General features: G+C 32.1%; 1 protein-coding gene across 1 annotated transcript; it reads left to right on the top strand.

Annotated features, from left to right (window-relative positions):
• The first annotated feature begins 380 nt into the window (after positions 1-380).
• Positions 381-24,928, top strand: LOC144843499 (uncharacterized). The gene is made up of 23 exons (XM_078700286.1): positions 381-980; positions 1,134-1,260; positions 1,718-1,977; positions 2,307-2,450; positions 2,751-4,266; positions 4,399-8,067; positions 8,182-8,241; positions 8,374-8,449; positions 8,734-9,034; positions 9,234-9,350; positions 9,656-9,840; positions 10,130-10,258; positions 10,574-10,766; positions 11,024-11,188; positions 11,420-11,599; positions 12,033-12,180; positions 12,718-12,839; positions 19,988-20,107; positions 20,765-20,943; positions 21,296-21,508; positions 21,862-21,937; positions 22,403-22,588; positions 23,028-24,928. The coding sequence occupies exons 1-23, from the start codon at positions 381-383 to the stop codon at positions 24,474-24,476; spliced, it is 10,215 nt and encodes a 3,404-aa protein (XP_078556412.1). The 3' UTR covers positions 24,477-24,928.

Here is a 24,928-nt window from a genome sequence, read left to right as displayed (position 1 = left end):
CCTAGCTAGGACCTCACCTAGGAGGCCTGTACTACACTACAGCAGGCAGTAGCTAGTACTACAGGCTGTAGTACTAGCCTACTGCCTGCTGGTGGGTAATTATTAATAAATACTAAGTAAATAAGTAGGCGGCATAACATTACTGTATACGAGACTGTGCCATGCATTGCCCATGTGTTGTGATGTGTGACCTACTGTACTTATTAATTAATATTATGGTTTGAAATAGCTAGTAGTAGACTAATTTAAATTATAGTAATAATACTGATTTTAATAGACAGGACTTTCTCAGATTTGTGTTCAAAGACTTAAAATTAATAACTGTAAAATTATTAGTATTTTTATTTAATTTAGACCAAGACAAAAATGTGATGAACACTATGGATTCTAGACACAAGTTTTCAAAGAAAATTTGCTGTTCTGGAAGATTGCTACCTAATGCAGTTTGTCAGCAAGACGCAAAGCCGTCACCAATTGTGAGCAGTTTATTTGGAATCTACAAAGAAAGATGCAAAGATGATCTTGGAGCCGTCAACTCTGAATGGTTCTCTTCAGCTCCATGGAACTATGATGCTGTGTCTGGTGTTGATAGCACCAAGATTAAGAATGATGTATCTCGTTTTAGCAGAAAACAAAGAGAAGATACTCTGTGTACGCTGTCCAGTGAAAACATAAGTAAAGACATTATTAAACACAGTGAGCATATGTCATGTTTGGATGTTCCACCACGAAAATCCTTACCGTGTCTGGTAAAAGGAAAGACTGGCCCTCAGAATTATATTGAACAGAAAAACATCTCGTCTGAGCTGGTCAGAGTTACAGATGTTCAGGGTGATGAGGTTCATATGGACAGAGAAGGAACAGATGTAGTCAATGATTCATTAGTACACATTGAAAGAATGCATGATGTTGAGGATAAAAAGGAAGAATTTGCATTCAAAACTCCAAAAAGAAAACCATGTGTTGACAAATCAAAACAGGTATTGTATGTTTCAATAAAACATTTTTTACTCTAATTATTCATTTTTATATTACCGTAATTTAGGCATATTTTTCATGAGAAAATACGCTGGATGGATTCTGCATTTTCTGGTGAAAAGTCGATAAAAACTTATTTTTGTATATTTTTTAAGCTGTATTCAACTCCTCTCTTTCCATCGCCATCAACCAATGTATCTACACCTTCACTGTTCAGTCAAGATGAGCAGATTAATTCTAAGTACAAGTATTGGAATATTTCACCCTACAAAAGACTCAATAGTAAGTCATCACTCTTTTAAACTAATACATTGATTTTATTGTTATAATGATGATATATTTTTTGTAAACATACATTACACATTTCAAAATGGTAAAATATTGCTACTGGTAGTGTAGTTGTTTATTTCCCATCTTTTCTACTAAAACCACACACAAATATTATTTATTCCACACTCACAAATATTATTTATTCCACACTCACAAATATTATTTATTCCACACTCACAAATATTAACTACAGAGAGCGATAGCCTACTAAACTAATTGCCTATAATGACTGTACCCAATTATTATTCAAGGTAAATTTATTCATTCAACAATTATTAAAATCATACAATGTAGTAAAGTTTGTACATAAATACATACTAGTATATAAAGTAGAGGACCTTTCTGGTGAGTGCTTTAGGTATGAAAGTGCAATGACATTATTAACTAAATAAAAAATATTCTTTTTCAGCGTTAAGCCCAGCCACACCTGAAAGCCACTACCAGGCATCAACATCTAATCTTGAAACCCCCGCATCTTATACTCCTTGCCATTCTACGTTACGTTATGTTAAAACATCACCATTTGCTCCTTCTCATTCATTCTGCCATAATGAGTCTTTCTCTACATGTGGTGATACACCAAAGTTTATGGAGGAACTCCTCATGGATGAAAAATCTGAGACTAAGACGTCATCTCGTTTAGAAGAGTCCCTTGCGTCGTCAAACAAGGTTTGTTACCGTTACTTGCATTACTTAAGCTCTGTCTTCATTACCATATTTGGGAACATCACACTTAGTTTGATAGTGTAGACAGAGATTAACTTTTCAAGCAAACCTTATGAGCCCCTATAGGCTCACAGAATTCATTAAAATGAATTAGTCAGTTTCTGTACTTTTTGTGGGAACCTAGGCGTAAAGTTTAACTTATTTAGGCTTCCTTCCACACATACTATGTTTTTAATTACTGTACTCATTTACTTTCCATATTTTTTATATGTTTGGAAAATATATTGAATAAACGAATAAACAATTTAACTTATGTTCATATTGAATTTCAGCTGATTCCATTGAGTCTTGGAATAGATCATGAAGCAAATATCTCATGGACCAGCTCCCTTGCAACACCACCTATTAAGTCATCTACAACTTCTGCAAAAAGTAGTGCATGGCATCCAAGGGAATCAACAGATAAACAATCTGGAGTAAGATTTTTTTTATCATAATATACTTATAGATATTGTGTCGTTTAAAATGAAAATTAAGAAATAATACAATCTTGTTTTTATCTTTTTAAAATAATCTTTAAATTTGTCCTGACCCATTTCCTGCTTGCTTTGACCCTTCGTTCTGTGTCCCAACTCAAGATCATGTATGTTTCTGAGATCCTGCCTTCTTCCTTTTTTATTTTCTCAAATTTTTATTTATAGTTATTTGTATATTTTGAATTTGAATTGAATTGTATTTTTTAAATAAATAAAATCACATTTTTTTAAATTTCTCAGGTAATAGCTAGAGCACTGTTCAACAATAGTAATGCTGATACCTGGGAAGTGGACAGCCATAATGCTACTGATATGCTTGATCTGGCAAAGACCTCATCAGATGAAGAAGAAAGAGAAATGACTGTTGAAACGGAAATATTAGAAGCTACACTACAACAACAAGCAGAAGAAACTACTGATAATTCGTTAATAAATAGAACACGATCAAAAGATGAGGATATATGTGAACAAACCAAGTGTGATCTAGTCTTTCAGTCTGGAAATTCTAAACAAAAACCTGCAATATTCGAAGCGTTAGTTCCAAAAACTTGTGATAAACTAAAAAATAATGAATTGGAAGATGACAACATTGATAGCAAAAACAGATTTCAAACAATGAACAAAGTTGACAATCAGATTGATTCAGAAGCAAAAGTACAAAAACCTTTTCCAATCAAGACATCTTTATCGCAAGTAATTGTCAATGAAATATTAACAAAATATTCTCCTGAAGATGGATCAAATATTGCAGACACGCTTGCATTCCTCCTTGATACACCTCCTGAAAGAAGGCAGAGACTTTCTAAAAAGAAACCACCACCAAAGAAATCATCTTCCAAACGTAGGAGTAAGCGAAAAAGAAATACATTTAAAAAGAATGAGGAAGATTCTGTTACAAACATTCTTGATAGAAATTCAGAGGATAAATATATGATACAAGACGATTTTGAAATGATATCTCCAAATTTGTCTCGTAATCCTTCAGAAGAAAATGACAAACAAAACTCTCACCTTGTTCCAGAGTCTCTACCAGATAACAACAAAGATAAAGTTGTTCTCGAACTAACTGCAACTACTAAAGTAAAACCTTTATTTCACAACAAACTCAATGGTGCTATTGTCGCAACTCCCTCAAGTCAAGTGGATCCATTTTCGCAAATATCTCCATCATTTATTGATACACTGTGTAAGGTTACAGACGATGCTTCTGCAACTTCAGAAGTTGCTAAAGGAGTAAAAAATGGATGCCTTGTAATTAAATGTGCTTTTAAAAATGAAGATAAATGGTGCTCACAAGATAATATGTGCAATATGTTGACCAACGGTGCTATTCTTGACAAGTCTATAAATAACAAACAAATTGATCATTCCTGCCAACAACCATTCCTACATCTGAAGTCTGATTCAGAAACTGAAGCTTGCAATATGACTAACATTGATGAAAAGAATAGCAACGGGTATTCTGTGTCCATATCAAAAAAGAATTCATCAAGATTTATATATTCTTCAGATGCACCTCCAGTTTCACCAAGAATTAACAATTTATTCAACCATGTGTTGACTAACAAATCTTCCTTTACATACTCTACTAAAGGAGCTAGGCAACCATCTCCTAAAAAGTTTAAATGGATGGAGAACGCTACAATAGTAAAAGAAGATAGTGATAATGAGGACGATAATACTACTAAGGAGGTGCCAACTAAAGAGAATGAGAAATTTTCATTTCAAATTAATCCACGCTGTCCTGTTAAAAAAGGTGCGACATTTGAAATTTGCTTATTTTCTTTCTTATTTTTTAACCTTAAAATTAACAAATTAATGTAAAATAATGTAAAAATATAACATTGCACCCAATTTAATTTCAATTACATTCTTTTATTCTCTGCAGATTTCTTAACTTTTTCCACATTTTTTGACAACGAAGATGAAAATTCCAAAAAGTCTGTGGTTGAACATGAAAGAACACCAGTCAGTAGGAAGCCAATACATTTGCCAAGAACACATGGAAAGTATGAACTTAAGGTAGAAGACATACCAACAGATTACATTAATAAGAACATTCCAGATAGGACAAACAATACAAAAGTTGAAAGTTTCAGCAGAAAATCATTGGATGTCATGTTAACACCTTGTTTAGTAGAAAATGTGAAAGAAGGTGATGAACAACTCCCATCAACTTCAAAACAATGTATGGCCGTTGCTTCAAGGGATGCTGTGACACAAGGTCATTTAGATAACTTTGATGATGAGTTTGTGACTGCGACACAAGCTCAGAAAGAAATAGCAGCTGCTGATGAAGCTGAAATGGTATATGCATTCATGCAAGAAGAGGATGAAGATTGCCTGATGGAAGAAGTTAGCTTTTCAGGAGTTGATAACAACCTCAATGGTCCAAGTAAAGTTAATTTTCCGTCAGACGATAACATTTCAGAGATTACAAATGCTAGACAAGGTATGAGAGAATTTCAAAGATTAGTGCGGGACATTTCAGATGAAGAAGCAACTGTTGATGCAATGCAAACTTCAAATTTAAATGAAAAAAAGAATTTAGCTGCTAACTTTCATAGTTTGGAAACTAGAGAAGAAAATGTTTCAAAAACAAAGTTGAAAGTTGATGTTGAAGATCATAAAGATCAACTAGTTCCTAGTTCTGTCTGTACTGACATCGATGAAGCAGCAACACCTTTTGTTGGGTTCATAACTGGAGCAGGAAAGAAAGTAAACATTTCTGAAGATGCTTTGTGCAAAGTTAAGGAAAAGTTTAATGATGTGGATGAATTATCAAATGAATTCTTCAAGACAGAAAACAGTTCGAAGGTGAATCCACTCCAGCCTAAAAAGACAACATCTTTTGGTGGGTTTATGACTGGAGCAGGAAAGAAAGTAAACATTTCTGAAGATGCTTTGTGCAAAGTTAAGCAAAAATTTGATCATGTGGATGACTTATCAAATGAATTCGCCGAGACAGAAAACAGTTCGAAGGTGAATCCACTCCAGCCTAAAAATACAACATCTTTTGGTGGGTTTATGACTGGAGCAGGAAAGAAAGTAAACATTTCTGAAGATGCTTTGTGCAAAGTTAAGGAAAAGTTTAATGATGTGGAGGAATTATCAAATGAATTCTTCAAGACAGAAAACAGTTCGAAGGTGAATCCACTCCAGCCTAAAAAGACAACATCTTTTGGTGGGTTTATGACTGGAGCAGGAAAGAAAGTAAACATTTCTAAAGATGCTTTGTGCAAAGTTAAGCAAAAATTTGATCATGTGGATGACTTATCAAATGAATTCGCCGAGACAAAAAACAGTTTGAAGGTAAATCCACTCCAGTCTAAAAAGACAACATCTTTTCGTGGGTTTATGACTGGCAAAGGAGAAAAGGTAAACATATCTGAAGATTCTTTAAGAAAAGTAAAAGACATATTTGAAGACAATTTTACAGATGATCATTTACAAGAAAGTATAGTAGTGTCTAATAACAAACCTCATGCATCAAACCAAAGAGAGACGCCTTCTGGCAAACCAGACAGAGAGAAGCCTATTGTTGGATTTATGACTGGACGGGGAAATAAGGTTACATTTTCTGAGGAATCCTTAAAGAAAGTGAAACAGACATTTGAAAATGATGACTTTGTGAATATTAATCCACCTCACACAACAAATCCAATTGAAACATCAGCTTGTGGTAAAGACAAAGATAAGCAGTTTGTTGGTTTTATGACTGGAAGAGGAAAGAAAGTGAAAATATCTGAAGAGTCTTTAAAGAAAGTTAAACAAACATTTGATGATGAAGACCTTGCTACATTATTAAAGGTTAATAAAAGTTTGACAGTGACATCATCTAGTAAACCAGACATCGATAAACCATTTGTTGGTTTTAAGACAGGAAGAGGAAAGAAAGTGAAAATATCTGAAGAATCTTTGGAAAAAGTGAAACAAACATTTGATGATGAAGACTTTAACGCAGTAAACATTAACGCTAGTCATTCAAGAAATTCAACTTCTTTAACATTTGATAAGCCAGACATCGATAAGCCATTTGTAGGTTTTAAGACTGGAGCAGGAAAGAAAGTTAAAATATCTGAAGAATCTTTGATGAAAGTAAAACAAACTTTTGATAATGAAGATTGTACATCTGATATTCTCATGAATAAATTGACATCTGACATAATGGAAGAAGACAGCCAGACCACGCCTTTTGTAAAAACTGTGCCTCATAGCTCACACAGTAACAAGCAATTTGTTGGTTTTATGACTGGAAGAGGGAACAAAGTAAAAATATCTGAAGAATCTTTGATGAAAGTAAAACAAACATTTGATGATATTGAAGATTCAACTGATTTTACCTCCTCAAGCTTGAAGAACAACTCTAGTCATTCAATTCCGTCATCATTTAGTAAGCCAGACATCGATAAGCCATTTACTGGTTTTATGACTGGAAGAGGAAAGGAAGTGAAAATATCAGAACAATCTTTAAAGAAAGTTAAACAAACATTTGATGATGAAGAAATTAACGCAGTAAACATTGATAACAACTCTAGTGATTCCGTTTTATCATCATTTAGTAAGCCAGACATCGATAAGCCATTTGCTGGTTTTATGACTGGAAGAGGAAAGAAAGTGAAAATATCAGAAGAATCTCTAAAGAAAGTGAAACAAACCTTTGATGATGAAGAAATTAACACAGTAAACATTGATAACAATGCTAGTCATTCAAGAAATTCTACTTCTACTACTTTAACATTTAGTAAGCCAGACATCGATAAACCATTTGTTGGTTTTAAGACGGGAAGAGGAAAGAAAGTGAAAATATCTGAAGAATCTTTGATAAAAGTGAAAAAAACATTTGATGATATTGAAGATACAACTGATTTTACCTCCTCAAGCTCATCAAATTGGGAAAATAAGTCACTCTCTACTTCATTACACAAACCATTAGAAGTATCAATTTTAGAAGACTCTTTAAAAAAGATTCAACAAAAATTTGATGATAATATTGTACCCAATGTTACTTCAACAAGTGAAGTGTGCACCAGTTCAGGATTTACTGGTTTCAAAACTGCAGGAGGTACATCTGTTCCTGTTTCTGCAGAATCACTGAGCAAAGTTAAAATGGTCTTGGAGAACCAGAATGGTAGCATGGACCTTAAAGATACCAGTTGCATACCGGCATTTGTTACTGGCAGAGGAAACCAAGTCGATATATCTGATGATGCTATTCGACATGGAAAGCAACTTCTTTGTAACGTAGAAGATAAAATACCAAGTAAAAGCCAAGTTGTACCGGCTACAAGATCAATACCAGGCTTTCATACCGCTCAAGGGTCAAAGGTTGATATTTCAGATGCTGCTATCAAACATGTTCAAGGTGTTATTCAAGATCAGACATCAAAACAGAACTCTGAGATGTCCTCAATGGAAGATGTTCTTCTTCGTGAGAAAATGTCCAAAAGCAAGGAAAACTTGTTACTCAAGAGGAACCAATCTGACCGTAATACGACGACTCCTACAGGTTCATTCAGGAAGAATTCATCAAATACACATGGCTTGCATGAGTCAGGTATTCTTTGATTTCAAATACTTTTTTGCACTACCTATTGTCTTGTTTTCTACAAATTTAGAATGATGATTTTGACATTCCAATATACAGTAATCACATTTGTTTATTCAGTAGATTCTTGCTCCAAAGACATCAGGCAAGAAGGAACTCGATCTTTCAAAACTTCTCCAGAGCGTAAGTTTAAATGTTTTTTTTTTTCGTTTAAGTTTTAACTAAATGGAATAAGTTACAACATGAATAATGTGTGTAATGTATACAATTTAACAATATAAATTGATATTAATAATTTAACATTTTCTTTTATAGATATTTTACAAGACAGGATCTTACCAGGCAGCATCACCCATCAGTTTAAGTCACACCCTAATAAGTCTAGTTTTAAGTAAGGTTAACAATTATGAATTACATTATTAATTAAAAACATTACTTACTTAAGTATATAATCTCTACTTCTTGCTTTAATCCACTTGTTTCCTGTTCTGATGATAAGAATAGTTTCTCAAAACATGTCAAGACATTTTAAGGCAGTTTGCCTGTTTATCAAATGCATCACAATTGTGATTTTAACTCGAAAGTTTGGTGGAATCATACATGATTTATCTAACTTGTATTACTGTGTAATAAAGCCAACACACTTGTAAGTAAATTTCTTGTTTTATTTTATAGGAGAGGAAGCAACTTGGGCTCTGAAACTGTAAGCAAATGTCAGAAATACCCTGAAGCGTCATCTTTTACAACTCCTTTTAAAGAAGGTGCAAGTTCAAAGTTCAAATCAGGCCCCCAGCCAAGTAGATTATTTGACGAACCTGCATCGTACAGAAGGACGGTTGTAGGACCATTTGCAAAGAAATTAAAGCTGGATTTGGCATCAGAAAATGGTGTTGTCGATGAATTGTGTGTGAAAGATGGCAACTGTGTTCAGTCCTCTATCAGAGAACAACAGAGTAACAGAATTCAAGAAAAGAAGGTTTGTAAAGATATTCGACCTCTGTTGTTTTTCAGTGCGTTTTCAGCCTTACCAGTTGAATCAATTGGTTGCAGAAACCACAATAGTGGCCCTTACGTCCCAATGGGACAAACATCAACTAAAGTAACTAAACTAAACAAGTTTTTCCTAAATGTTTTTACTGCCATTACTCTATTGAAATAATATTCATATATTGCAGAACTACACTGTGAAACCTTCAAGAGGAACGCTTCGTCATAAACGGAAAACGTCGGAGAGGATCAAGCTTTGTGACGCAGTTGATGGAGCTCTCCCAGGACAACATTCTAAAGAACAAGTAATGTTACTTTATTTTCATAATAAGAATCTTTCTCCCCCACTCTCCAATTTCAAACCACTTTAAATCACTCATTCATGCCTACCATCTTTCAAGTAGGCCTACAATATAGTCTTTCAATAAGGATGACATTTTTAAATTATGTGTTGTTGAAAGATTTTGTTGCATAAAACTACTTTTTTGTTGATTTCTGAAGAAGCATTGGAGTGTATTGTTTACCAACATTTGAATGTTTATTATTATTTCTCTGTTATAAAAAAATAACTTGTGTAATGTAAAACTTATATAATTCCATTTCACATTAGATGTTCTATTATGGTGTGCTGCCCTCAACGGTTGCTATTTCAGCTGATTCTGCTGAGCAGTTCCAGCTTGATGGATCAGACCACTTTTCAGAAGGGGTGCTTTCATCAGGAGGAATTAAACTTACAGATGGTGGTACGCTTGTCTTTGATGATGGGGGTAAAGCGGGAAAGAAAGAATTCTACAAGTATGATAACTTATTTGATAATGTTTATGTAGCTTTATTATAAAGCTCTGTCCACACTATCAAACTAGTTTGACAATAAAGGTGTGGTGTGCCCAAATATGGCACTGATATGCACAAATATGGTAGTGTTATGACATCATCAAGTCCATATATGGGCACATCACATTTTTTTGTCACATACAGTTTGATAGTGTAAACAGAGCTTTAGGTTCACTTATTTATGTAAAAAATTGCTTATCAAATAAAAATAAATTATTTAATGTTTTTATTAATTATTGTCTTATTGCAGTGCTTTGTTAGACACACCTGGAGTTGACCCACGACTTGTGACGCCAGAATGGGTCAGCAACCATTATCGGTGGATTGTGTGGAAGTTAGCATCTCTTGAGCGTTCATACCCAAGTCACTTTGGAGGAAGGTAATTGAACTGATGTCATAATCTCTATCAAATTGTTCAATATTATATTACAGCAACTCTTCCAATACCGGACACCTTTGGGCTGGCTAAATATGTCTGGTTTTCCAGGGAAGTCTGGTATTTGGAATGTGTTTTTAATGGTAAAAATGAATTTGTGACTGGTTGGACTAGAAGAAAGAAAAGTCTAGTTTCCGGTTTTCAGAGAGTCCGGTATTGGGAAAGTTGCCTGTACTATGAATTCCAGTTACTTAATATATTCACAACAATATAAGAAGGTCTATGATGTTTTAATTCATACCTTACTTCTTTGTATAGATTACTTACTCCAGAATCAGTCTTGCTTCGATTAAAGTACCGATATGATCGTGAGATCGATGAAACTCAACGATCGGCTATAAAGATGATAACTGAAAGAGACGATACGCCATCTAAGACTATGGTACTGTGCGTTGCATCTGTGTTTGATCACACTACTGATCAGACCACTAGCCCGTCCAAAGCAAAACAGGTAAGTTGCTTTTGTCTTCCAATATTAATTGCAGGAATTGATATTTTGTGTGCAATTTCTCCCGAATGTTTTGGATATACAAAAACAAATTTGGATGACTATGACAAGTTTAAAAGACAATAAAAACTTTTTATTTCAACCAATGTTTGTAAAGTGCCCCTGAATATGATTTACATCATACAAATGTGTGCTATGTTAAGGTTAACTTTCCGAAAGTTTGTGAAATCTAAATGGTATTGTAACATGATCTCGTTTAGACGCAGACAAGTCTATTACTGACTGATGGCTGGTATAGCATCCCAGCCAATATTGATCCAGCCCTACAACGATTTGTGAAGACAGGAAAGCTGACAGTTGGTCAGAAGATTATCATTCACAGTGCAGAGTTGACTGGTTCCCAAGAGGCTTGTCCGCCACTAGAGGTATTGAAAATGGGGGTGTTTGTGGGTTTTTTTTCTTATTATTTTATAACTCTCATCCAAGTAAAACATTTTATAACTCTCATCCAAGTAAAACATTTTATTATCTGCATTTGTAAAAGAATAAGAATATCATTAATTGGTCAGACCAACTTATAATCGACAAAATTGCTTTGTTTATATCTAGTTTTAGTCAGCATTCATCTTATTTTGTTTATATTTCTCTCTTTCTAGGCACCCCCGAGTTTAAAACTGAAGATATCAGCAAATTCAACTCGTAGAGCACGGTATGACGTAAAGCTTGGATTCCAACGCAACCCCCAGCCCTTTACGGTGCTGTTATCGTCATTGTACGGTGACGGTGGCATGGTTGGATGTTTAGATGTAGTTGTTGCCAGAGCTTATCCCATAATGGTGAGTACATCTTATTATAAAGCTCTGTCTACACTACGTTATGTGATATATGGACATGATGATGTCATATCACTACCATATTTGGACATACACTACCATATTTGGTCACATCACACTTTTCTTCTCAAATAGTTTAGACAGAGTACATCTTGTTAGAAATAGTTATATTACTTTCTGTTTAGAGTTTGTTTATCTGTGAATGAGCTTCTTAACTAAAGATGTTCTTTGATCCATTGGAGATAGCGAGACGTCCTCAGCATTTTTATCTATTATTAGTTTTTCAATAGGCAGATATTCATTTTTTTTAGATATACTTTCACCAGAAATATTTTAAATAGTTTTATAATATGTAAGAGGAGTATAGGGAAAGACTAATATAAAGTGGTTTTTTCTAGTTCAAAGTTATTATTACACCACTTGCTCTTTTTTATAGTATATGGAGAGGTTAGCGGAAGGTGGTTTTGTCTTTCGGTCTGAGAAAGCCGAACGCAAAGCTGCAGCTGATTATTCAAGAAATCATCAAAAAAAAATGGAAGACATTTATTACAAGATCAGTTCAAAATTTGAAGACGTTTCCAGTGGTAGGCTCCTTTCCTTTATTTGCAAAATAAAATCATTTTTCTTTACGTAATTTCAGAAATATCACCAATAAAAAAAGTGTTCTCACATGGAACAAGCAGCATTAACAATTTAATTTTTAAAAGAAACTTAATTAATTAATTAGTTAATTAACTACTCAAACATGCAATGGAAACTATTTTTTTTAAAGGATTATTTGGTTTTTCCTGAATCTATTCATCTTCCTATGTTTCTCCTTTGTTTTTCTCCTGATGTTTTATCATTTGACTGTTATTTATGTATCAACCTCTTTTTATAAATATGTTTGATGTATGGATTTGAAATAAAAACAAACAAATATGAATGATTTTTTTATAGCACCCTCTATTTTTTAAGATTTTGACCCAGTAGAAAGATACTGTATTTATTTAAAACTTTTAAAAGAATATCCACCTTTTTTTCAATTGATACTCTGCTCTATTTGAAAGTTAGATACTAGTAAGTTTGGAATGTTTGTTCCTTGATATCAATCTCTAAATTTGTTTCAAATTTGTTTTCAGAAAACAAAGGTGTAAAGAGGAAAAGAATCTGCAAGTTGTCAGTCAAAGAAATATCAACATTACAAACCGGTCGTGAGATACACGACGCAATGGAAACAGCATTTGATCCAAACTATATCAAGGTAGGTTTTAATGTTTAAGCCCTGTTCACACCTATGTCAAATATTAATACAATGATTGCTGCGATATCTCAAGTTAAGCTGCATTCACACTTGTTTCGTTTCACTGCATGGAAGATGACTCAGTTTTATGAAATATATTAAAGAATTTTACAGCGCCATCTATGGGTGTAGTTTTTACATATTTCGTACACTATGGGTAGGTTTTAATGTTTAAGCCCTTTTCACACCTATATTAATACAATGATATAGCCCATTGCTGTGATATCTCAAGGGTAAAGCTGCATTCATTCATGATGATGATGAGATATTATACAACTGGGGTTTTCCTTTATCTAGATGTGGTTCACTTTAACTATTTTTTTTGTCCTTTTAAATTTAAATCATTTTTGTTCGGTTTTTTCTGCAGAGGTGAATAACTTCAAACTGCAAAATGGCCTATTAAAAGTTTGATTTTATTTATCTCTAATTTTGATGTTTTGGTGAACAATGCAAATTTTAAGTTTGCCATTTGAAATTAGATTTTATAATTTAATTGAATGCGTGTACATGTTCATTTCATTGTGTCCATATCAGAGATAATTTAAATACATTTTATTTGATTTAATCTTTTGTACCATTAAATTATAATTACAAGTTTGGAGTTACATGTTCATTGTTGTGAAATTCCTTGACCCAAATATTAATATAAAGTTTGAGTGACATCAGATTTGATTAAATGTTATTTTCTATTATGTGGTCTAACAATAATGCGGTAACCAACTAAAGCATTTATACATGGAATAGTCGTTTAATTGTATAATTATATAGTTGGCCTAATTTATTTTTATTAGTTTTTATCATCGTGCTTTCAGAAATTCATATAGATACACACATCATAAAGTTTAATTAAATTTAATTGCGTCGCAGCGTGCATTACAGTCCTTCACCCCTGATAGTACTAATACCTAACTTGCTGTTGTCTTATTTTAAAAAGCAACGTAACAGGTGAACATTATTTTAAAACTTTCGCTAACAAATTGTTCAACATCATTTAAAACACTTTAGTTCTTCTTTTTTTGAAATATATTTTTAAACCCAATTTGATTTAATTTATTTCAGCATCATAAAAAGTGCGGACAAAAACAATGACACAAAATATACAGGAAAAAAACATCATAAAGAAATTGCAATGCTAAGAATAAATCATGAATGTCCTTTCTGTATTTGTTGTATCTTAATTCACATAAAGTTTGATAATGTAGACAGAGCTTAATTTTGACTGCATCAGTAGTGCTGTCTGCCCCTGATTCAGACATGGTAGTCAATCATTTGTTGATTGTGAGACATTTTGTTTCATGGTCTTGTGTCAGTCAGTCAGAGTCAGTTTTTTCCCTATATCTATAACAACCCAAGTCTTTTATAGTTGTATAGTACTTTGTATTACTTGTAGATTAGTATTAATATTACATTTATTTATCATTTTACCCAGGGTAGCCCAAACAGTTAGTTTTCATTGAGGCCCTGAATGTTATATTACACAAACACAGAAAGTCTTGCCACTTCTATGTCTACTTTCCCCTTTCTAAGGACCTTTCATCTAAATCTCCTATTTTGAAGGATAAATCAATAGCATAGATAAACCAGTTTATATGTATAGTGCATGATATTGTGTTTAATAGGGAACATTAAAATATATGTTCCATTTAATGTAGTAACAAAACAAATCAAATTCAGAAGCTATTTAATTCATGTTAACCCACTTAGTGCAAATTTTATTGCTAGAATATTTTAAAGCAGTTTTTATGAATAAAACAAAGATAATAAATTATATGTCTGAAGTAAATTTAATCTTAAGCTCTGTCAGCACTATCAAACTTTATATGACAAAAAATGTGATGTGTGGTGATGATGTCACCATATTTGGGCACATCACTACCATATTTGGGCATATCACTACCATATTTGGGCACATCACTATCATATTTGGGCACATCACTACCATATTTGGGCATATTACTACCATATTTAAGAATAAATTCAAGGAATGTACACAATAAAACCAATGTTCGATAATTCATTTAACACCTCTGAGAAACAGGAAAACAATGGCCTATTCTGGTGGCAGTAGTTTTATGGAGGACTACAAATTTAATGTTAGCAAACAAAAACATGATTTATGTATTACACTTTGACATTTTGCATTCTGTCAAGAAACTTAAAAACAAATGTTTGTATTTGTAATGTCTTTCGCATCCATTGCATGTCCTTTTTTAAAGATGTATTGTGTCTCCCCCCCCCCCCCCCCTCAAAAAAAACCCATGAAAAATGAAGATTAATAAAATCAGATTTTGAATAGGGCATTTTGTAGTTTTAAGAAAGTTAATCACTTCTGCAAAAACACCTAAAAATGTGTTCATTTATAAAAAAAAAAAGACAAGACAAAACTTAACCAAACACCCATTCTGCTTTAAATTACAGTTTTTCAGGTAAATAATTAATTTTTTTTTCGATACAATTTTTGGTCAAAGTGAATAACTATTATGGAACAACAAAATGACATATTCACCAACATTTGAAAAAAAAACTTTTTCAGGAGGACATTATACCTTTAACATTTTTGTGTGTTAATTATAAATCCTTCATTTCAAATTTAAATGAACATGTTCTGTTTTCAAATCCAAAAACTTTATTTTTTTAATATCACCATTTGTTGTGCCAAAGGGGGTTTTTACGATCAATCAATATTGAGTATACTATGCAGACAGTATGTGGAGCCAGATCTCCTGTTGTGTAGTATTATAAACAAATTAATTAATAAGCCTAATGGCCCTACAATTAATTATAATACCACCGTTGTACATACATTTGATATAAATATTGTTATAAAAGAAACTGCTATACAGTAGCAGACAAATTGTTTAAAAAAAATTGATATAAATTACAAAGTGCAATTAACTGTAATACCATTTTACTAATAATAGGCCTACATACATTTAATATAGATATTGTTATAAAAAAAACTCTAGACAAATAAAAACAAAATGTTATATTACTAACTTACTGGTACATATATTTAATAAATATTATTACAAAAGAACTTATAGCATAGCAGACAAATAGAAAAAAAAGATATATTGCTAAGTTCTAAATATTAATCCAAAGGCAAATTACTGACAAAATGACAATGCTGTGTATATTATATATATATATAATATTTAATTCTTAATTATTAATATACTTTACTGTCTGTAACAGCAGTGCAATGATCCTAAATGACCAGTCAATGATGATATTAAACTGATTGTCAATTAAGTGTACAATAAGTCTCAGATATTAGATACCTAATTTAATAGATTATTATTACACAAACAAAAGACCTCTTCCTTTTCTTAATATTAGATGAGAAGTAATTCCCTTGAGTCCACTGATCTCTTTTGGCTATTGACCATTAAATTGATATGAGATGATATTAAATAGCTTGATGGTCAATTAACTGGACAATTAGATCTTTGCTATTCCCCTGGACATAGTAACAGTCATATAAAATGTATTTCTTTTCTTTTTCTGGTTTTGTTTGTGCAACTAATTTCTTTTGATTGGCCTGATAATAGTGAATAAAGTGAGCACTTGCGCCAACACTATTCCCTAGGACGCTATCAATATAAGCTTATTCAAAACAAGGTATCCATTTTGTTTAGTTTAATAGTTTTCAATTTCAGCATTTTTACTTTTATGATATCTCTATGGGAGATAGTGATACCTTTCTTTGTTATAGTCACCATCAAGTTATCAAAACTTATTTCTTCATCAAACTTAAAATACCCTCCTAAATGAAAAAGAATTCCGCTTTTTTCAATAAAATTAACTTATAGTTATGATTACTTTATTATTATTATTTCAAAAAGATTTCAGATTTTTAAATTAAATCACGGAGGTAAAACAAATTATCCTCCTTGTCAATAAAAATTAATTTTGATGATCAATTTATGACATATTATGGCAATTTAAATCAATCAAGCCTACATGATGTACCTGCACACGACTACGTTCCCTTGGGTCTAACAAGTCACCCGTCCCCTGACTTTATGACAAGTAAATTATACCCATTCTCCAGCATCTCAAGGCCTAGCCTAATATTTGCATTCAAATGCCAAGTTTATGCTTATTCAACACCTGCTAAAAATCCTTCTTTATGAGTACTTCATCTTTATTGTTTGATGTCAAAAAAGCATCATAATCTAATACATGTTTCCAATTTATGGCAATAAAACTTAAAGTATTTGACACAGCCTAAGATCGGTGCTAATGCTTAAATACTAAGTAAATGATGCTGAGCTTATGAGGCAGAGCTGCTTATGTCATGGCCTAGACTACCCCATGGGTGATATCATCTCCTAGTCTCTGATCACTAGCCAAAGCCTACTGCATCCCAAGAGGATGCCACCAGCTTTCCCTAATCCCACCAAAGCTCAATAAACGTGTTGCAGAATCAATTAAATATCATAGTTCTTCTACTCAATGTTTTTCTTCAATGCGATCTCCATAAAATTTTGTTTTAGTAGTCATATCTGGCGGACTATCTCGGATCAAAACAGTTTACACTGTTTTATTCTTACATTTACTTTTAAAGCTATTAAAAAACATGGACTCATAGTAATAAAATTGCTTTTATATTCTATCAATGTTCAATATAATCTGTCATATTGGTAGTTGATGTAATTGACTTAGTTAGTCTTAAGGGAAATGGAAGCAAGCTAGCATTCCTAGATGCTGATTTTTTGCGTTTTAACAGCATAATTGAGTTGAACTATGATTGATGGCACAATTCAATAGAAAGTGGAGTAATTTGATATTAATAGTTGTTTTTTTGGGTAATAATAATAATAATGATTTAAATATACTCCCTTGAGTTGACTTATTTCCATTTTAGTTTTTTTTTCATTCAATTTCTTTTTTACTACATTGGCACTTTGTTATAAGCTCACCCTGTGTATAAGCCTATGGTATAAGCTCATCCTGTGTATAAGCCCATGGTATAATGAAGTAATCTTGAGTATTACCCTACCTGTTTGTAAGCCCATCTGTGCCTGTGCCCACCTGGGTCTAAGCCCACCCTGACCCAAAGTATAGGTAATATAGAATATAGCCCTATCCCTATGAATGATAAAGGTCCTTTTCGTCCATATCTTTAATTTATTAATAAGTTATAAATTGGAACTTTTTTTTACTAATTTTATCTGATGTATATTTGCATAACTTCTTTTATTGTATTTTTTTTATGAGGTTATTATAGATTAACTAAAATCGAGGAATTACATTGAACCAAAAATAAATAACACAACCATTACTGTTTTAATATAACAGTTGTTAAAATCTGAGGTCAGATTCAATAATAATAGTTTAATTCTCACAATTAAATAGTACATGCCTTACATGAACTTTACAAATCAAATTCAATTAATATGAAATACAAATGATGTTTTTTATTGTCACCTAATATTCCATAATGAAAAATGTCGTAAAATTAAATTACAATAAATAATGTCGGGCAAATAACTATTGTTAACATAATTTTTACTTGCTTGCATCTGTTGTTTGTCCCATGGTTGTGTTAAAACCAAATACTGTAAAAAAAATATGTTAATTTTATGTCTGGTATTTGACTTTTTTAAGGTACTTTATTTAGCTATTTTTTCGACTAAAAATTAATTAAAGCAAAAAAAACTGTTCCACATTGCATAGTCAACATTTTTATTTTGGTGAAAATCCAAGCTTTTATTTTAAAAGATTGAAATTAGTTCAGAGGATGTACACATTCAAATTACTATTTACAGTATTTATTTTTATGAAATACAACCAAATTGTTTACATTTTTTTAAAAGAAAAAGCAAAGAGTAAGTAATAAATATAATGAGACTCTAAAATATGATGATGTAATACACCCAATTTTTTGTTAAGAAAAGGAAAGCAGTAAATGATAATTATAATGAGGCTCTAAGATATGATGATGTACTGTTGTAAAAGTAACAATTTTTGTTTTATTTGGACTTTTAAAAAAATGCTTTCACTCATGTTGTCATATTAGCCCTGGGTTGTGGAGGTATACATTGTTATGCAATACAGGAGTTATAAAGAACATTTATGTCTGAGTGGGGAAAGGAGGGTCGTATTTAAATCGCTATGCACAGTGGTTTAAAAAAATTGTGATATCTGGTGGTGGTTAAAATTGTTATACATAGCTTTTAAAGTAGTACCTAACAAAGATGATTGTGATACATTTTATCTTGGCTTTTTCAATAGTTAAAATCTTTTTATTCTTGCATTGTTTTAAATTTATATATTACAATTTTAATTACATAATAAATTGTAAATGTCAGGGTGTGGTGTTGTTGTAAGAATAAAAGTAAATTTCATTCGTTCAAGGCTGGTTTAACAATACACGTTGATGTAGTATAAAAGACCAGTCCTGTGGTAGCATGTTACTCTGGGTTCAACCGCATGCAACCATGTGCAACAATCACACTATTTAACAGTTTCTTATCTAAAGATATTAATTTATTTCTTTTTTATTGCCTTGTTCATTTATTGCGGAGGGTGGCCTTATGTAAACTTGTAAGAAATGTAGTTTGATGAGGTGAAAGGTCAGCTTTAATGTGTTCTACTTTGATCTCTTTAAATGAAAGTTGTTTGATTTCAAAAGAAAATTGTCTGAATTTAAAAAAAAAAAACAAAAAACTACAGCCATGTGATTGATTGAAAAGATGCATTTTAATTGATTATTATTTATTGATTGATTATCATTGGTTGATTATCATTGATTGATTATCATTGATTGATTACTTTGATTGATTATCATTGATTGATTACTTTGATTGGTTACTTTGATTGATTATTATTATTGATTATCATTAATTGATTATCTTTGATTGATTATCATTGATTGATTATCTTTGATTGATTATCATTAATTGATTATCATTAATTGATTAATTTGATTGATTATTATTGACTGATTACTTTGATTTATTATCATTGATTGATCAGTCACCATATTGATTAATTAACTATCAACTCTTCCACCAATTTGTAATATTCATTTTATTTTGGTTTCTATAGAAGCTGTAATTATTTTGTAACCTAATTGACAACTTTTTAATATAATAATATAGATGCATTTGAGCAGCGAGCAGCTTGAAAGCTTTGAAGCTTACAACAGACGAATGATGGATAAACGTCAGTCTGACATGCAAGCGGAAATGCAAAAGGTCATAGGTCAATCAAATGATAGGGTAATGCTTTCTGTACTATTGAATTGTGTATAAGAGAAGAAGAAATTGACTTTATTTAAAAGTGAAACATTTATTTACATCACCATTTATGAATAAATTTAACAAAGATATTTTCATTGTAAAGTTATGTTATGTAATGCTTTAGTATAATGTAAAATAATATTGATATTGATAATATAATACATAATATACCAGTAATAATATAAATGTTTCTGTAATTGTGTTCATTAAATCAATAATTTCCATTATTTTGTTATTTATGAATTTTCTGTCTCATTTTCTTTTATTATCTTTTTTATTTTCTCCTCCTTCATTCAACTATATTCTTTTCCTAATCCTTTCTACTATCTATCTTTTTTTCTCTTTTTATCATCATTTTCTTTGTTCAACCTTGTACTTCTTTGTTCTTTTTTTTTAAATACATTATTAATAAAATTCAACAAATAAACTTTGATAAAAACACCATAAATCTACAAATTCTTATTAATATTATGTTGCAACAACGTTTGATTTCATCAATTAATTTGACAATCAAAAAGATATTAAACACTCAATTCAAAGCAAACAGGTGGATTTATAGATCAAAAACACCTGTAATTGATATTACTAAGTGTATTTATTGTTAAAATCTTTGATTGTGCACTTTATAAATCATAGGGTTCAAAACGCGTCGTAACACCATTATTAAAAGTCAGACTGGTTGACTACAACCTCTGCGAACGGAGCCTAGCAACAAGTGTTATGTTCACAGTGTGGCGCCCATCTGAAGAAGTTGTCAATCTTTTGAAGGAAGGTCATAGGTTAAAGGTCTTCAATGTTAGTGCGTCGATTGGATGGTAAGAAGCTTTAGCTAATCACATGTCTTAAATACTAATATTTAAATGCTGAAACCACTGTATATTGTGTGTACATAATGTATATCAGAAAGCTAAAGTTGTTTTTCAAGTGTATCCATTTCCCTAGCACTAATATACTTTCCAAGTAAAGTCCAAGCTTCTACATTAAGCTCTGTCTACACTATCAAACTTTATATGACAAAAAATGATGACGTCATATCACTACCATATTTGGGCATACCACTACCATATTTGGGTACATCACACTTTTTTTGTTAAACTTGTTTGATAGTGTAGACAGAGATTTAGTTAAGTTTATTGTAAATATTAAATACCCAAATTTGTTCTATAGGTCAAAAGATGGGTCAAATCCAGTGCAGCTTGCCTCTACAAGATCTACTCGCTACAACATCCTGTCTACAAGCCCAGGTGTTCTAAACGTAGTCTACTCACCACGCGTAGTCACTGATTTCTGTGATGTAGGCAACGTGTGTTTCCAGCCAGACTACCAAGAAATGAATGTTTTAGGCCTAGTGTTGCTTGTCACACCGTACAGCGGTAACAGGTAATACTATTTGGTTACCACAGGTTGGATATCTGAAAGATTAAATTTGTTACCAATTAATGGTTTGTCTTTTAACAATGTCAGTTTTATAATATTACTATCATTGACCATTATTAATTTTTCCAAATTTGATTTATTTTGATACCAAGCACAGACAAAAACATTTGCATGGTACCAGGGATAAGCCCTCTAAATCCCCAGAAGGTGATTTATATCCTCAGGTCCTCTAAAGACATTTTTTGAGAGAGAAAATATCACTGTTTTTTTTTACTTTTATTGTTATTTAAGTTACTGTTTTCCAACTGACAAACCACTAGCTTTAATTTTTAAGGCTTTCTCGTTTTTTTTTTTAGTTCTCGACCGCAAACTGTTTACTTATCTGACAAAGATGTTAATATTTTAGCACTGAAATTTTGGGGAGGAATAAAGGTAAGTTTGTTTGTATTTTTATATAAGTAAGTTTATATAAGTATAAGTTTATATAAGTATAAGTTTATATAAGTATAAGTTTATATAAGTATAAGTTTATATAAGTATAAGTTTATATAAGTATAAGTTTATATAATTAAGTTTATATAAGTAAGTTTATGTAAGTATAACTTTATATAAGTAAGTTTATATAAGTATAAGTTTATATAAGTAAGTTCATATAAGTATAACTTTATATAAGTAAGTTTAGCTATAGAAACCGGAACATGCATAATATAATTGTAGAATTTTCTTTTAGTTTAAGTATCTTCTTTACTGTATCTTCAACTTAGAACAAAATGCTGACATAACAATGCAAGATTATTATAGACCATATTTTTAATGCGTTCTCTCTGTAAATATCACATACATGGATACATGGATACAATTAAACAACAAAGATTTATGCATATTTTAATTTTAAAGGTTTATCACGTTGATGAGATTATGAAACCTGGTAACTTTATATGTGTCAGTAATCTACAGTGGAAAGGTATGGATAAGAGATCAAGAATTGCCTGTGGACATGTCAATGACATGACAGTTATAACACAGAACCCAAGAACACAATTCTTGAAGAATTCACTGAAATGTCTTCAAGATCAAATTATGGTAAGGTAGTCAACTGTTCCAATCAATGCTTGACTCTCTAAAAACCTCACTAAACTCACCAAACCCAGACTTTTCCAAAAGGTCATCCCAAAATCTTTTTTACAATCAATAACATAATTAATAACATGGAAGAGTGAAATTACTTCCCTGGTAATACCAGAAGACTTATCAGGTCAACTCAAAGTGTCATGTATTGGGAGAATTTACTGTGTTCATTTCTATGGGTTTTTTTATACAATGACAAACTGAATAAACAAGAAATACTAAGAACAAAATGTGTAATGTTGTTTTATTTACTTTACCCCCATATATATATACATATAAAACAGAGAATTACAATAAAAATGGGAAGAACCTACACAAGAAAAAAAAACAAATTTTATTTTAAATTAAGGTGATGCTTCTGCTTCCTTTTAATATTATTAATGTTATTTTTCAGGACCCAAAGTCTTTCATTGAAATAAATCAAGATGTGATAGAAGACTTGTTATCCATTGTGCATCAGCCACAGACCCCAGTGACACCATATATTCAACCTCCGTTACCACCACCATTGAGCACTCCAAGGTTACATCGATCAAAGAGAATTGGAAGCTCTGTTCAGTTCACACCATCGCCCTCATTTGCTGTTCCTCGATCATCTGCCCTGCAAGACCGAACACCAGTTTTACCAAAAAATAAGTTTGCCACTCCAAAGAGTCAAGACTTTAGGTCGTACTATTCTAAACGATTGTACACAAAGGATGGTAAAGAAACAACCGCAAGCTTACTTGATCAGAAAAATGTTGACATTCAGGAAGGAATTAAACAAACTCCAAAGACAAGCTGTCGGAGGGAAATCGATCACAAGGCGTCAAAGACACCATTGCTTTCAACACCTGGCAATAGTTCTGGAATAACATTTCCATTGTCGACCAAGAAAACAATAACACCAAAAAGTCAGAACTTCAGTTCTTACTATAAAAACAATGCCTCAGCAGGAAAGAGCCAAATGACATCAATGCCTCATTTGACATCAACACCAATGAGTGCCAAGAAGGAAAGTCAGTTGAAAAGGAATATCTTAAGACTTGAACAACTGTCCAGGATACCTTCTCCTCCTCCCCTTCAGCAACTGTACTCCGACTCTTCAGCACTTTCACAGAGTTACAAGAAACCAATTGATCATGCTCACCAGAACACAATCCGTCAAGAAATCTCAGAAGGAATGGATGATCTGGAACTGCAGGCATTAGATGCAGGATTCAGCAACAGAACTCTGGCTTTAGATGACTCTGGAGATTTTGATTTTTCTGAAGCTTCTCCAGAAGGAAAGATCTCTTGCCAAAATAAGACATTTGATGATATTGAGATGGATTCCTCTTTGAATACTTCGTGCTTGTCGCAAATCTCTGACATCCCTACACAAGTCTTGAGAGACCTTGATCTGTCAGGATTAGAAGAGATTACAAGTAGTGTGTCATCAATGGTCAAGAATGATGACCAAGACACAGCTGACGTGACATCAACATTAACCCAGTTGTCAGAAATGGTAAAAAGAGAAAACGATCCTCCAGCAGTAATGGAGGATGATGGAATATCAGAACTGGTTATAAAAACCAATGTGAGCACATCTCAGGAAGATCTTGGTAGACGAGAAAATGATGCTCCAGCAGTAATGGAGGTTGGTAGAGTATCAGAACTGGTTATAAATACCAATGTGAGCACATCTCAGAAAGATCTTGGTAGACGAAAGAGAAAAAGAGGAACTGATGGCAGCGGAGAGCTCAGTGATGATGGTAAAAGCTCACAGACATTAGATGATACATCATCATCACGTGATACTGAATCACAGAGTTCCTCAAGACGTGTTACAAGATCAAGCTCTAAGAAAGTCTTTAAAATGTGAAGAATGTAAAATAACTTAAAATCTAAAGCTAAAGCTCTGTCAACACTATCAAAATTTGTGACAAAAAAATGTGATGTTCCCATATATGGACATGATGATGGCACATTACACTTTTTTGGTAAAACTAGTTTGATAGTGTAGACAGAGCTTAAGAAAAGTACTTTCTTAATGAATAAGAAACGAGAATGTTTTAATTATTTATTCGATATGTTTGTAGCTTCCATCATACAGCTTTGTATCACGGAAGGCTGCAGGCTCTTGCAGGCTTGTACAAGTCTTCAATGTTTTAACGTGTCCATATCTATGCAATCAACCAAATACTGTACTTTGTAAATTAAGATGAAGAGGTTTTTATGCAAAGTTTAACGTTTATTTTAACAAAAATGTAAAAAAAAAGTGTACAGTGATTGTTGTAAAAACCATCTATAATGTGTTAATATAAACAGTTAACT

This window comes from Antedon bifida, chromosome 5 (assembly GCF_963402885.1).
Source record: "Antedon bifida chromosome 5, ecAntBifi1.1, whole genome shotgun sequence".
NCBI lineage: Eukaryota > Metazoa > Echinodermata > Crinoidea > Comatulida > Antedonidae > Antedon > Antedon bifida.
Note: the sequence above shows the minus strand (reverse complement) of the source record. Positions and strands in the feature narration are given on the sequence as shown.

Excerpts from the sequence above, each read along its gene's own strand:
- LOC144843499 (XM_078700286.1), top strand. The coding sequence starts at position 381 with ATGGATTCTAGACACAAGTTTTCAAAGAAAATTTGCTGTTCTGGAAGA. Across the intron at positions 1,978-2,306 it reads CCCTTGCGTCGTCAAACAAG|CTGATTCCATTGAGTCTTGG; the intron begins GTTTGTTACCGT and ends ATTGAATTTCAG. Across the intron at positions 2,451-2,750 it reads CAACAGATAAACAATCTGGA|GTAATAGCTAGAGCACTGTT; the intron begins GTAAGATTTTTT and ends TAAATTTCTCAG.